Consider the following 15,026-nt stretch of genomic DNA (forward strand, 5'->3'; position numbering starts at 1 on the left):
TAACAGGTTACTACACTCATGTCCTAGAAATTTCAGATTGGAGTAAAAACAAAAAAAGGACATTATTTAACAAAGGTTAGATTACCTTTGGCTTGTTTTGAAAAATATGAGTCATGTGATGTCTCACTCTTAATCTTCCCCATGTTGGCTCTAGATTATTTGCTAGACTTTTACTTCAGACATAAGTGAATGACACATGTTTGACTCATAATACAGTATGGGTGGCTTAGTGCTTAGTGAAACAAACCAATTTCCTAAATTAGAGACTTCTCGTCCGTGGGTGGTCACTCCTTTTAGGAAAGAATGAACAATATAAACATAACATTTATTTAAAAGAAGAACATCAAAAGAAGCAGTCTATTAATCTGGCATGGTTTGTATGCACTTTTAGTAGCAGCTTGCACAAAGTTTTAGTGCATTTGTTCAAGGTAAAAAGTCTTAAGGAATTATTTTTATGTGGTTAAATAGTGTCATCATTTTCAGGTCTTCCAAATGTTTAACGTCAGGTTTGTCTTCATAAAGCCCTCACAGATTTTCTCATGATCTGCCCATTCAGATGGGAGTCACTCTTGCTACTGAAGCCTAAATGTCCATATAAAACTCAGCCCACGAGGGTCAAATGGTCTTCCTCATCTAAGACCACAATAACAAGATGGGCCATTTGAACCCATCATATATTGGAATATCTGTGCTTCCCTCTCTTCATGGTTCCCATGTGGGGCCCTCAGACTGAAACAATTTCCTTTCCCTTGGAATGAGACCACAAGCCCCAACTGCTTCCCTCAGAGGTCAAACAAGAAGGCCCCGAAGTAGCTGGAGGAGTCTTCTGCATACACAGCTGTGGGAGAGGACACCGAGATGAAGATCTCATCACCTGCACGAAGTTCAAACAGGCCGCCCTGGTAGATGGAGTGAAGGGCGTTCTCGCTGTCTGGAGACCAACATTTGGTGCCCACACCCTTCAGGAGCTGAATAGGCCGAGCGTAGGCAGTCTTCTTGTAGACACACTGCACCACCTGGTGGCTGACAGAACCAGAGTGATAACTGTCCATGGAGAGGGTGAGATAACGGAAGTAGACTTGGGCGTACAGGTAGTAGCGGCCTGCGCTGGGAATACGCAGGCGGCCGTTGGACACGGTCATGTTGTGCAGGTGGGAGCCAAAACTTTGGTTCCCCCAGGAACGGACAGGATGGCGACAGGACTGGTGAAGGTCGGTCTGGGGGGTCAAAGATGTCGTACCTGGCATAGTAAGGAAGAAGATGCAACAGAACTTGATCACCTCAGTGAACAGAAACATTGCTCATTCCTGCTTCTGCTGAAATTTGCAAAACAAAGCATTTGTTGAACACATTTTTTTTATGTGAGATATCTGTTCAGTAAAGACTCAAGACATGTTTTGTTATGTTACTGAATTCCTATTGGTAGTGGTTTGTAGGGTTGTTTCCAGAAGATTGTTTTTGCTGACCTAAGTAAAGGCCTTTGTAATGCACACACCCAAACATGCTGGCAAACTCACCCTGCAGTCCACTGTCTCTGAGAGTAAGATGAGCTGACGGCCGTGGGCTGCCAGTGGTGAGTAATTTTGTACGTGGAGGGATAGCGACTCTTTCTGAAAAACAGTCGAAAACAAAGAGTGAACGAGTCAACAAAGCAACTCATATAAAGTCATTAAAAAAAGTATAGATTACTGAATTTTAAAAGAGACTGTAGGTTAGTTCAGGCAACAGTAGAAAGATGTTCTTCAATCGATGAGGAAAACACTTGAATTCCTGTGGTTTCATGTTACCTTGAAAGGTGTGTTTGGAGATTATGTTTTCTGTAACCTAAAAGAGACCAAAGAATATACTCAGATTTGTTGGAAAAAAAGCATTAAAAAAGTAATTTCTGCTACTAGGGTTGAAAGAAGTGTTACACATATAAACTTCACTAAAGCATTTTCACATTCAAAGTCCATGACAGAAAGACAATCCAGCTCTTTCTGGAACACCGGAATGGAACAATCACATTAAATCCACAGATGAGACAGAACAATGTGTGTGAACTGAACCTAAAGGCCCTGATATACTCACGGCAAAGTTCTTTTTTGTGCTTTGTTAAGGGGTAGAACGGCGTTCGAAATACGCGAGCAGCGATACTGTTGTCAAAACATCTGAAGCCGCACACACGGCTGACAGCGACGGTTAGATGAATATGTAAATCTGTGCTGTGCGCTTTCCTCTCTCTCAATAACAAAATAAACACACAACAAAATTGAGAAAACAGCGAGCATTTTAACAAAGCATAAGAACAGTATCTGGTCATAGCATAGTGGATATGTTTGCACAAGTTCTACGGCACTCCAGTAAAGTCACGTCACGCTTATTTCTATAGCACTTTATACAATAGATAGCTTCAAATCTAGCAGCTTTGCCATTTTAAACATGAAAAACAGAGTCAGTGTCTTGTTTCATCAGAAGTACAACTTTTCTACTGTAAAGCTGCTCTCCAGTGTGTTCATGGTCCATTGACCAATGTTAGTATGAAGGTGTTTAGCAGCCGGAGCGAACTTTTCCAGAAAGTTCGCTTTGGCAAGCTGTTTCGAACTCCAAAACGAACATCGTTTCGGCCTAATTTTGTTCTAAATGATGTCACATCTGATGTCACAAAATTTTAAATCATCAGCTATTGTACAATGCGCTATTCACAATCAGCCATGACTGATTTATTCAGTGAGCTATGGTGCCCAATAATAGGGGGATTACGAAGGTAAAGCGAGTAGTCTTCAGCTAATCATGTGATCTCAATATGGCCGCCCCCATGAGGAGATCCACTCCATGTTAAATAAAACAACTTTTATTAGGTTACTGATATAACTGGTCTCAGCTTTTTCAAATATACTATTCATTTCTTAAACTTTTTGAGTAAAAAGGAATGAGTGCAAGTTTTAAAAAAAAACTTAGTTGATTGTAAATTGCTTACAAGTGACCAGAAATCTGTTAAATAACTTAGTTTTCAGAGGAAGCAATGCTGAATGCTTTTGTGTGTTGAAGGTTCCCAGGGCTCTGTCTGTGGTTTTCTGCAGCTACTTTCCCACTGGTATTGTGCGTATCTAAAGGGTCCAAATAGCATTGAAAATGCCATAAACAGACTCATTCCCATGTATACAGTAGACATCAGTGATAAGAAGCAGAGCATGCTTTTGATGCACTTGCATGTTTAATTTGCTTTCATGTCTAAAAGAATTATATGTAACATCTTTGTAGGATTTCTTGGATAAGATAAACATTCTGCCAGTTTCAAAGCTTGGCAAAAGGTTCAAAGCAACCGTGTGGGAGAAATACATCAGTAAAACTTTATGTTGGATTGTTTTAAATAAGTCCCTCTGCATTTCTTTGAATGTTTTATTAAGAAATGCAGTATCTCTTTACCTTGGAGATGTAGGTTTTGAGTCCTTCGGCTAGTTTAATGCACGGCTCCCCAAAGAGCTGAACCAGGTCATCGGGTACATCCTGTTCCTTCTCCATAGCGTTCAGAAGACCAAGACACCTCAGCTCCTCCACCACACCTTCTGTCCGAGCCTGTCGATGACACCGATCTCAATTCACCAGTCCACTTAAAAATATCTGATGTCTCCTCATTTGATGAAACATCCTAAAAAGCTTTCTTTCTCAGGAATACATTACAAACTTTCATAACTCAAATATTAATTTAGCTTTACAGTTATATAATGCACAAAAAAAACATTAAGTAACCTGGTTCCCTGACAAGGTGAACGAGACGCTGCGTCACGCACGTTGTTGACATTATGAGAATGCCCTTTGAAGCACATGTGCATACACGCCAGTCTTTGATTGGCTACGGCAGTCGGATGACATCACAAGCATGCTGAAAGTCTATAAATGGGCGCCTGAACAACACGGGATTAGCTCCAGATTGTCTGAAAGAAGGCATGCCTGAAGTATGGCAACAAGCATCTTTTGAGCAACCCTCAATTCTACTCAAGGAGAAATAGCAGAGGTAATTTCGGGAGATCTAGCAAGACCACCCCATGGCAGCTCTAAAAATCACATGCTCTAGATCAAAAGTGGAAGCGTGTCGACAAAGCTAGTCAACACCTGCTACCTCCATTAAACATCTGGAGGGGGTGAGAAAATGAAAACATCTGGAGATAGTGGGATGCCCATGGCGATAAGAAACTTTCTCTCTCTAAAGTGTCCTATTACCGAAAGACTTTCACCGCAGAACCACTAGGGAAGCACTCTACCTGTTAGACAAGGTATCCTAGGGCCCTCGTCGGCTGATGGTTGCCTTTACCTCACAGTTCAAGCAAGGGAACGCTAGATGCATAATATGCACCTACAAAATGTGCTGGAGGGAGGACAGAGAGTGGGTCTCTAATGGCGGTTAAATCCACTCTTTTTATGCTCTGTCATTTACTTTACTCCTCGCGAACCGTAAGGAAATGTGTTAACATAGTTCCCACAACTATGTCCACACTACTATCACCTCCAGGTCCTTGCTGGAGGGGTGACAGATGAGGGAGTGGGATGCTATTAGCAGTCATGCCCACTCTTTCTTTTCTGTTAACAGCACCTTCTCTCACACATCACAAGGAAAGTGCAAAATACTGCTTCCATAATCCATGTATTGGAGTAGGGAAAATGGGGAACTACTAGTGACCATGTCCACTTTCCTCTTCTGGGAACAGACTATACGAAAGTTATTACATAGGAAGCACATTGAAATCTTCCTCTCTACTCTAAGTACTCTAGAGATGGTGATAGATGAGGAAGTGGGCTGGGAGTGGCGGTATTGCCCACTCTCCTCTTCTGTTCAGGGAATGACACATTTTCTAAACCCACACTAGCAATCTTTGCTTGGACACTTCACAAAACAAACAGACAGACAGACATGTAGGCTTGAACTTCACATGCTCACACAGGCAAAGTGGCTTCCTGAAGACAAAAGAGTTGATGATGTGTTGTTCAGGCGGCCTTTTATAGATTGTCAGAGCGCTTGTGACATCATCCGACCAATAAGAATTTGGCATGTATGCACACATGCTTCAGAGACCGGTTCACATAGAGTGTTCAAATAGCGTCAACACCATGACGCAGTGCTGAAGTTCTTCAAAAGGAAACTTTTTTTTTAAACGTTTTTTTAGAAACTTCATTCAGTAAACTTCATTCATTCAGTGGTCATAAAAAGTCCCACCTTGGCTGAAACGAATGGGAAAGACCCTACCAGAGAGAATTTTTTTTTTAAATACGTTTGAATACAATCTATATATCTGCCACAAAGTTGAACAAACACTAACAGAAATGAAGGAGTGAAGCTGTAAAACATCCAAAGTGCAAAAAAACCCAACAACTTTTTTAAGTATAAAAACTAGAATTCTTTCACAGCAGGAAGCTGCATAAAAACACTTTAGCCATCTACTGGCCTTTATTGTCATAACATTATTTTGACCTGACATAAAGTCATGTTATTTGTGTCTGGCCTCAATACATGATAAATTCTCATATTTTCTTCATGTGTCAACTTATAGAAGTATATACTTTTACTGAAGTAAAGTTACAAAAGCTTGTGTATTTGCTTAATAGAGACATTTACATAAACTAAAATAAATAAACCTAAAAGTACACAAAAAAGTGCATCATTTTATTGTTACTATTTCAGGAAAGTTAGTGAAAGCTTAGAAGGGTTAAAATAACAAAATAATAATATGAGGAAATATCAGAAAATTGGCTTTTCTAGTTACGATAATACTGTGCTCTACATACTTGTACTATAGCGACACACACTAAAAAAGCTGAAGCCTTTGGGGGAGGGCTTACCGCAATGGAAAACTATTTAGACAGAGCCCAGTTCATATGATAAGAAAAAAATGACTATGGTAGAGATATTTGAAGTTCACTAAGGCTTTCTGCATTTGACTTTTTTTTTCACAGTCTTATTGTTTTCAGAGCCCCTTGTGTATTGTCTAACTCATCACATGTGACCCAAACTGCAAAACCCTTGCACTCAAAACCATTGACCTTGAGCACTCATAAAGGAGAGGATTTCTAAGTAATTAATTTCCTAATTAAATCTGACAGCATTCCTCTGATTTAATTAAAATTTAGCCGAGAGCTAAATCTTTCTTTATCTTTGAGGGGAGTTTCCTAGACCACTTTCAGTTTTCAGTTTTCACTTACCACTTGTTTTAAAGTCCTTTACCAATGGTTTTATTATAACTTTTTGGAGAGATACATTACAAAGATGTTATTAATGTTATTTGAATGAATACTTAAAACATGTAAATGCTAAAAGGGCACATTTGATTGTTTCAGCAGCCAATAGAGGAAAAAATTATTTGCTGAAACAATATTAATAACACATAAAATCATTAATATTCAGTGCATTATGCAAACTGGCCCCACAGGACATTTTCAGTCAAGAGTATGACAACTTTCCCACATAATGCATAAAGAAGGTGTCAGAATACAAAGGACACCATCCAAAGAGCTCTTAGTGGAGTTTGAAAGCCTGAGATGATTTCAATACAAGCTTTAGTAAAGAATTCAGCAATTCTACTGTATGTGCAAAATGTATTGACTGATTCTTTGTATCAGAATGCATTATGACAAAGACCCGCCATGACCTAATTCTTGTGGTAGCTAAATTAATGCAGTAATAGGCTACCCATCCCAAGACTATAGTCAAAGAAAAAGCAGTGCTGACAATGAAAACTTGTAAACTTGATACCAAGATGACAGCCTGCAGGGTATGAAAGAGCTTTCCATAAGATCTCCATTATGATTTGCCTACAAGAGCTCCAGTTCTGAAGAATGTTAGCCTACATGTGGAATGGTTTTCACAGAAAATATAGTTTAGTGATACAGACAGTGCATAAATTGTTCCACAAGTCACTGTTAATAATAATATCAACAGCAATACAGGTAACACAACTTTTTGCTGCATGCAGTTTTACCTGTGCCATTGACATGTTCAAGTATATGAAGAGTCCAGTGGTCGAGGCAACTTGAAGGACAATCACGATTACAACAACCGTCGTCACCCACATCCTGGAAGGCACTTCGAGACGACTTTTGGGCTGAACCATGATGAATGAGCTCGATTCGCTGCTTACAGATTGTAAATATTCGGAGTTGCCTTCGGATGCCGCGGCATTCCTGTCGAATGACTCCATCACGCGCTGAGGAGGGGCTGCAGAGTCCATGTCCATCTCTAGGACTAACTAAAGAAGTTTGATTTTACCTACCACCACAGACAAGGAGTCCAAGGAGACAAATAGGTTTGAATGACAAGAATATCATCTTAGAGGCAAAATGAGGTTCCAATCCTGCGTTTTAGTGACAATAAGTGAGCGGCGTAGCAGCTGCTGCGCGGAATAACAACTGAAGGAGTTTGACGATAGAATGGCAATATCATCCGCTCTCCATCCTGCCCTCTCGGTTTTCATTTGACACCTCCTCGTGCCTCCCATTATTATTATTACCTGCTGTTTGTTACATATGCTGTAGCCTGCACTCTGTTTTCAAAGCTGAGTAGAGGCTGTAATAAAATAATATAATTACATGGAAAATTGAGAGGCCACGCAAAGCATTTGACCACTGGATTTACAGAAATCATTTCTCAACATTGCATTTCGAATAAACTCCTGGTGAACACACTGATTATTATTTGAATTATAACGCAGTAAGTCATTTAACCATGTATATTGCAATGTCTTTGTAAGGTTTTTTGTCTTTCAAACACATTTTTATTATAATTTTTATTATTTTATGATTGTATGATTTATTTAAATATTATAGTTTTTCATTAAACTAGCAAACCCCCTGCAGTTCCTTCATGAACACCAGTTTGGGAAACCCTGACTTAATGTAATATTTAATGCACTCCATGCTGTATGAATGGAATAGGCTATATTTTCTTTCTCTTTGTATTTTCAGATCAATATGGTACAATATTATTCTATTCAATTCAATGTGGTAAATGAGTTTGGCCAAAAGTAATCAAAAAGTAGTCAGCTTCCATATTTGACCAATTACTATGGTAGCCTAAATAAAAAATTATAGTACATAGTACACATACTACTATTACTATACTACAAACACAGTACACTTTACATCACATACATTTTTTAAATAACCTTTGAAGATTATTTATTATAATTTGTATTGAGCATGCAGGATTTTTTTTTTGTTCTATGTGTGTTTTTCTGTATTTTGTAGATGAATGTATACAGCTGATATTGCAAAGTAGAGGTTAAACACACGAGTATCTTACAGATATGTGGTCAGACTGTTTTGTCTTATATTTAACTAAAACTGTTATTAAAGGGACATTCTTGCAACATGTTTTGATTTTTAAAGTAATAAGGCACAAACCAAGGCAAATTAATTCAATGGAATATGTTTAAAAAAAAAATCTTCAGTAGTCATTTTGCCTATAGCATGAGCTTAAGCTTAATAGCTGGAATTTATTCACCAAGCAGAGACTAATGGTATGTTTACCAGTTGTTTCCTGTTTTTTCTGTTCATAGCTTACTGCCAAATACCATCCCAAGATGTTTCCTTAATCAAAGCAACAAACAATAGAACTAGAGGGGAAATACATGTATAGATTGTGTTTATTTGATTTCCTGTTCATGCATGATGATGGTATGTAGATGACGAGGATGGGAGACAGATGTTTTGAGTTGCAGTCTCTGAGTTACAGCGGCCCCCTGATTCCCCACACCCACATACAACAGCTTTACAGGAGGGGCTGACAACAGCTGGAGAAGGGAAAAGTCACAATAACATCTCATTTGCAAATTTAATTTTATAATCTATATAATTGCAAATGCAACGGCCAACTAAATCCCAGTCAGGTTTTTCATGTTTTAGTTTCACTCAGGCTATGCATGTAAGATATTTTATCAAATTGTGATTTTTTTTTTTTTTTTTTTTTACATGAAACATTCTTCATTAAAAGGTAAAAAAAGGAATATTTCATATCTGATTGTTAGTCGACAGACTAAATGGTTTGTCCTGCTCTAAAGTAGCTTGTTTTTATTGTGTACCAAGCACAGCATAACACATCTTTTAAGGGGCAGATTATAGGTACTGTATATCTGCAGCTGTCTTCAGCTTTTCCTCAGGACAACTGGGGGGAATTCTGAACTCTAGCTTACAGACAGAACAGCTGGGCATCGAAGCCAGGATGAGATTACTGTACTGGAGGAAGAACTGGGAATAACAGTATAGTATAGTGGAAAAACACAAAATATCATGTTATGAGTTTATACACCCTTATTAACTTTAAATGTGATGCAGAAAATTGATAAGATGTTTTTTTTTTTTTTTCCAGAAAATTAATTTGAAAATAGATTCGACTTTTGGTCAATATAAACTGTTATGATTGTATATAGGCCTATCATAAGCTTTGTTTTTTTTTACTGGAACTGGCCACAGTGCAAATCTTGAATAAAAATTATCTTTGTGATAAATCAGTTGGTTAAATCGATTTTAAATTCATGTATAATTCAAATCATTCAAAAATATAAGGCCACGAGAGGGCATCATCTGATGTTTTGGCTGAACCGGATGAGGGCGGTGACGCTGTGGGCGGAGTTATTTTGAGTTCAGGCGGGAAAAACGAATACGTGATGACGTACGCTGTGTCACGTTGAATGCCTGTTTTTGCGATGGCTCCCATCAAAATAAAACATATCGTCTCTTTTACATCACAGGTAAATATCTGGTCGAACTTTCATGTATACGGCGAGACAGCAATTAATAAGTACTTGTAATACTGTCTAGCATTTTATAATAACTGTCATGAACGATATCACGTAATGAGGAAGAGTTCATACAGATTCAAATAATTTTATATAAACTGTCCAGTGAAAATACAGAGATTAAAAAATACATATGAATCAAAGTTATTTCATTTCTACTCTTTGAATGTACTTTATATGATGCTTATAAGCATGCTATTGCATGTTATTAATTAATTATGTATGTAATAATGAGTAATGCAAGTTATTAAAGTAATAAGGTTCTCTCTTACATGACTGAATTGCAGGATAGTAAGAATGGAGTGGATAATCTGTGTGATGGCAGTGACAGCAGCAGGCCCTGGTTGTGCAGCGTCCAGGACCGCAGTGGAGTGCTGAGGGTGGAATTACAGATGGAGCGAGCCTCTGCTATAGGATTCATTGATGTTGGTGGGTTTGTTAACAGAAAAATCTTCCTCTATAATCTGATATGTGTTCTTGACATTAATATTCATGGTCTTCCTGTTTGTTTGTTTAGGCAACTGTGGCTCTGCGTTCATTCAGTTTGATGTTGGCCGCTCCTCCTGGTCATTAGACCATCCCTATGTCACCCTGCTGCCCACTGCAACCCTCATGAGTCCAGCGGACTCGAAACAGGGCATTGGCCGCCAAAATGTGCGCATGTTTAAAAAAGGTAAAATGACTACAAATCCCTATATTTCCCTGGTATTTCTCACTTAGGGGTCACACTTGTAATCCTCGGTGGTCGAAACAGAACAAAGACAATAAGCGCAGCATTTTATAATGAAATAAATGTTAAAAAAAAGGATGAATTTTGATTTCATGGTCCATCATGAAATTATTTTTATTATGTCCACAATTTTCTTTTGTGTTCATATAGCAAGCACCACAAAAGTCACCAAGTTTCATTCCATTTCGATTAAGTAAAAAATTCAAAACATAAAGTTGTTTGGTCTAAAATGACTGAAGACCACCAGAGGGTTAAATTTGTGAACTGTATGCAAGTGCACAAGACTTAACTATGTTCATTGACACTGAAAGATTAAGATAATGTCTTAAATGTCTCCATGTCTAGCTGATTTTCTCCCTCAGGCTGCAAAGGAGAGCTGGGACAGACTGCGAGTCTCCTGCACTCAGCCTTTCAACAAACGTTTGCAGTTTGGTCTGTCCTTTCTGCGCATTCGCACCATGGAAGATGAGGCTGAAGGTCCCTCAGTGCAACATGAAGACATTGCTGAAGAAAATATGGTGAGAGGTTTCATGAAGGTTTTATCACTTTGTGTTTAAACAAATTAGCATTTTCTTATACATCCAGTGTCATAGCAGCCATTACAACTGGGTTCAATTGCGTTTCACAGCGCACTCCAGAAAAGATGACATCCGTGATGGAGTGGTTATCCAGCCCTGCTATCCAAAACACATTTTTTGGGCGAATCACAGGGTTTGTGAATTAAATGTCTGACACTTACACTTCATTTCAAAACTAGATTTGTAGTTACATGGTAGTCAGAAGGCACTCTGTACTCTCTCTTACAGGAATGACTCCTCAGATGCCCAAAGCCAAAGGAATGCTGGGAGTTTGAGTCGGGCAGAGCGCATGGTCATAGCCGCCCACTCTAACAGACGCTCTTTGTCAACATCCCCATGCAGTACCACATCCAGCACAACACCTCAGCGAGGCGATAATACGAAAACCCCACCAGGCAAGTTATTTGGCCTCCTCTCAGACAAAGCAAAAATAAAGAATGCTTTCAGTGGATCAAGTAAATGTTGTTTCTGTCTATATGGCTACAATCAGGTGAATTTAGGACTTCCACTGACCAAACGAGAACCCCTCAAGAGCAAAGGAGGAAGTCTAAGGCACGGTATGAATTGAGAAAAAAGTACTGGTCAAATATGAAGGACAAACAAATTGTGGTCTTTTGCATTTTTTCATTTTTGTTTTTAATAAATGTATACTTTTATTCAGCAAGGGTGCATTAAAAATGATCAAAAGTGACATACAAGACTTTTAAATATATAGTAGCTAGACAGGAAGTGAGGTGGGAGAGAGAGGGGGGACAGAATCGGGAAAGGTCCACGAGCCGGGACTCGAACTCAGGTCGCCCGAAGCACAACGGCGCTATATGTTGGCGCACTTACCCACGAGGCTATCGGCACCGACGACATAAAAGATGTTTAATGTCACATTAATAATGTTACAAACGATTTCAATTCCAAATAAATGCTGTTGTTTTCAACTTTGTATTCAGCAAAGTATCTGGAAAAACATGTATGAGGGTTTCCACAAAAATATTAAGTAGTACAACAGTTTTCAACATTGCTAATAATAAGAAATTTTTCTTGAGCAGCAAATCAGCATATTAGAATGATTTCTGAAGGATCATGTGACACTGAAGACTGGAGTAATGATGCTGAAAATTCAGCTTTGCATCACAGGAATAAATTACTTTTTAAAATATGTTAAAAAAGAAAACAGTTCTTCCACTGAAGCACAAGATGCTCTTGGGAAAATCTCAAATCATGAAGGAGAACATGATCATCAGGTTTGACACAGATTTATGGAGGTTATGCATCTCTAGTGCTTCTGTCATTAAAACCAAAGACATACCAAATATTAAGGCATTCTTAAATTCTTAAAAAAGATTTTTTTCACTCATTATTATGCTGATTATGTAATTTGCTAGGAAAATTTCTTAAAGTCCCCCTCTAGTCAATCATTTTTATCTCTGAAAAGTCATCTTTGATCACCAAAATGGTATATTTAAATATTTTTTCCTGTGATTTTTTATTATTCGTGCCTTAATGTAACTCCCTTGCTTCATTTAGCATACGTGGAACCATGAATATGCAAATGAGCCCCGCCTCCACTCACTCATACAGAGTCGTCTACAAGTCGATGTATCAGAATCGTAATGCGTTTTATGTATCGCTCTCTACAGCGTCGAACACAAAGTGGTAATTAATATGATTAGCCTTTTGCTTGACTACGTTATCAAACAGCTAATAATGTGTTGCTAATGTTACACAAACCATGTCACACAGTTGCAACTTAGAACATAGTGGAGAAAGGCATATAGTTCATCTTAACATCGTAATATACATCATATACATAATTATAATAACAAATAAAACCTGGCTTCTCTTGAGACTTCAATCTTCAGAGCGCAGTTAATGATATGCTAAAGCCCGCCCCCTCGTGACGTGATTGGCTACAAGGTAGTTTGTGACGTCAGAAACACCAGCGATTTCAGACCATGTTTTTGAGACTGTTTTTGGTTCACTGCAGTTTTAAAGATAAAATACTCAGCAATGGTGTTGACTCATGAATTTGCACACGGTTTGTCTTAAAGCACATTAAAAACACCACATAGACATATCAACAACTTTAAAAACATGATTTTCAACACAGGGGGTTATAAAATCAGAAAAATGCAAAATACACTTTTCACTAGTGGTTCTAGACTCTGAACCCTGTTGTATATTCTTCATATATATATTCTCCATTCTATTTATAATTTGTATTGACCCATACTGTGTATTCTGTATTTAATGGTGGTCATTCAGGCAGAGCCTCATAAACAGTGGCACTCCACTGAAGAGACCCAGACCTGCAGCATCCGCACATGAACCCACCTCAACAAGCCCACCCAAAAGTTTTAGCAGACACAGTCAGAGCCCACAGGACACACAGGAATCTGCCCACCAGAGCTCTCCGGAGACCAGATGTCCTCTTTGTGGAGGTAATGTGATTGTGTACATGCACATTTGGCAGACATTTTGGCTCATCATTTACTCACAAGCTCTTCTTCTTTCTTTCTTTTGATTTTTGTCCATGTAGAATCCTTCAGTCCCGATTATCTGCCTTTCCATGCTTCCACCTGCCTGGATTGTGATCGAGCGGAGCTCATAGAAGTCAGAGGAACAGAGGTCATGATCTCACAGCACAGCAGCTCTTCTGTTTTTGGCTCTGGCACAGATGAGCATATGGTTCCATGTCCTCTTTGCTCCATCCGATTCCCCCCAGACCGTATCCAGCAGCACGCCAGCACCTGTGGGGATACTGTGTGGCTGAACTGAGAGGAGAGCATTGTGGTCTCGGAAGCCTTTTCAAAATAGCAACATGCAAATAGAAATCAGGTATTCCCTTGCTTTCTCTGGCCTTGCCAGTAAACATTGTGTGTCCTACTGACTTATTGGTTTTGGAGAATACGCATGCCTCCCTAAAAAGACTATTTTTATTGTTTTTATGGAGACAATTATAACAGTGGTCATTATGTTTATACTGTGTCATGGGGACATTTTAATGTATGAGATGTTTGACTGGCAAACATGTTTGGACTGTAAATATGTTTGTTGTCATATCTGCCATTCACTCATTTTAATTATCAATATATTCTCATAATTGTGAAATATGTCATTTAGAAAGTTTCTATTTGCCCTGTCATTTTTCTAACTTTTTCAACAACAAAATAAATATACCTTTTTGGATTAAAACTGATATATAAATATTTATACACTACTGTTAAAAAATGTTGGTCGGTTAGATGTTTTATTGTTTTTAATAAAGTGTCTTATGCTCATCAAGGTTCCATTTATTTGATCAAAATACAGTAAAAAATAGAAGGAATATCTTGAAATATTATTAGAATTTAAAATAACTGTAATTTATTCCTGTAATGCAAAGCTGAATTTTCATCATCATTACGTCAGTCTTCAGTGTCACATGATCCTCCAGAAATCACTCTTAATATGCTGATTTGCTGATCAAGAAACATTTCTTATTATTATCCAGCTTGAAACCTGTTGTGTTGCTTAATATTTTTGTGGAAACCAAAATACTTTTTCCAAGATTTTTTGATGAATGGAAAGTTCAAAAGAAGTGTTTATTTGAAAAAGAAATTGTAACATTATTAATGCCTTTACTGTCACTTTTGATCAATATAATGTGTATTTATTAAAAAAATAGTGTATGTCAAGTCAAGTAACCTTTATCTATATAGCACATTTTTTACAATACAGATTGTTTGTGTGAAAATCTACTTTAAAGATTTATATTACAATTATTTCTCTAATTAATTTTCAAATAGCTGTCCTGAAACACTGACCCTGTGTCATGGGGCCATCCTTATTGTTGAGCCCTGATGTTTCCAGAGGTGTTGAAAGGAGGAAGTGCACTGATGGGGGAGTGGAAATTTAGAAGTCCTTAGTGAGCTCTAATGGGATGCAACATAGTGTTACAGTTGCATTTTTAATTGG

The 15,026-nt window shown here is 38.1% G+C and overlaps 2 protein-coding genes across 2 annotated transcripts; one reads left to right on the forward strand and one right to left on the reverse strand.

Moving 5' to 3' along the window:
- Positions 1–306: 306 nt before the first annotated feature.
- On the reverse strand, positions 307–7,422 carry tnfsf10l3 (tumor necrosis factor (ligand) superfamily, member 10 like 3). The gene is made up of 5 exons (XM_081390699.1): positions 6,954–7,422; positions 3,409–3,558; positions 1,788–1,824; positions 1,518–1,610; positions 307–1,240 (listed from the first exon to the last, which is right to left on the reverse strand). The coding sequence occupies exons 1-5, from the start codon at positions 7,206–7,208 to the stop codon at positions 783–785; spliced, it is 993 nt and encodes a 330-aa protein (XP_081246825.1). The 5' UTR covers positions 7,209–7,422; the 3' UTR covers positions 307–782.
- A 2,185-nt stretch (positions 7,423–9,607) lies between these two features.
- xndc1 (xrcc1 N-terminal domain containing 1) lies at positions 9,608–14,372 on the forward strand. Its single transcript, XM_081390564.1, has 9 exons — positions 9,608–9,719; positions 10,055–10,196; positions 10,285–10,440; positions 10,843–11,015; positions 11,126–11,208; positions 11,304–11,470; positions 11,566–11,632; positions 13,335–13,510; positions 13,609–14,372. The coding sequence occupies exons 1-9, from the start codon at positions 9,660–9,662 to the stop codon at positions 13,845–13,847; spliced, it is 1,263 nt and encodes a 420-aa protein (XP_081246690.1). The 5' UTR covers positions 9,608–9,659; the 3' UTR covers positions 13,848–14,372.
- Positions 14,373–15,026: the final 654 nt, after the last annotated feature.

This window comes from Scardinius erythrophthalmus, assembly GCF_964197995.2.
Source record: "Scardinius erythrophthalmus genome assembly, chromosome: 17".
Lineage (NCBI taxonomy): Eukaryota > Metazoa > Chordata > Actinopteri > Cypriniformes > Leuciscidae > Scardinius > Scardinius erythrophthalmus.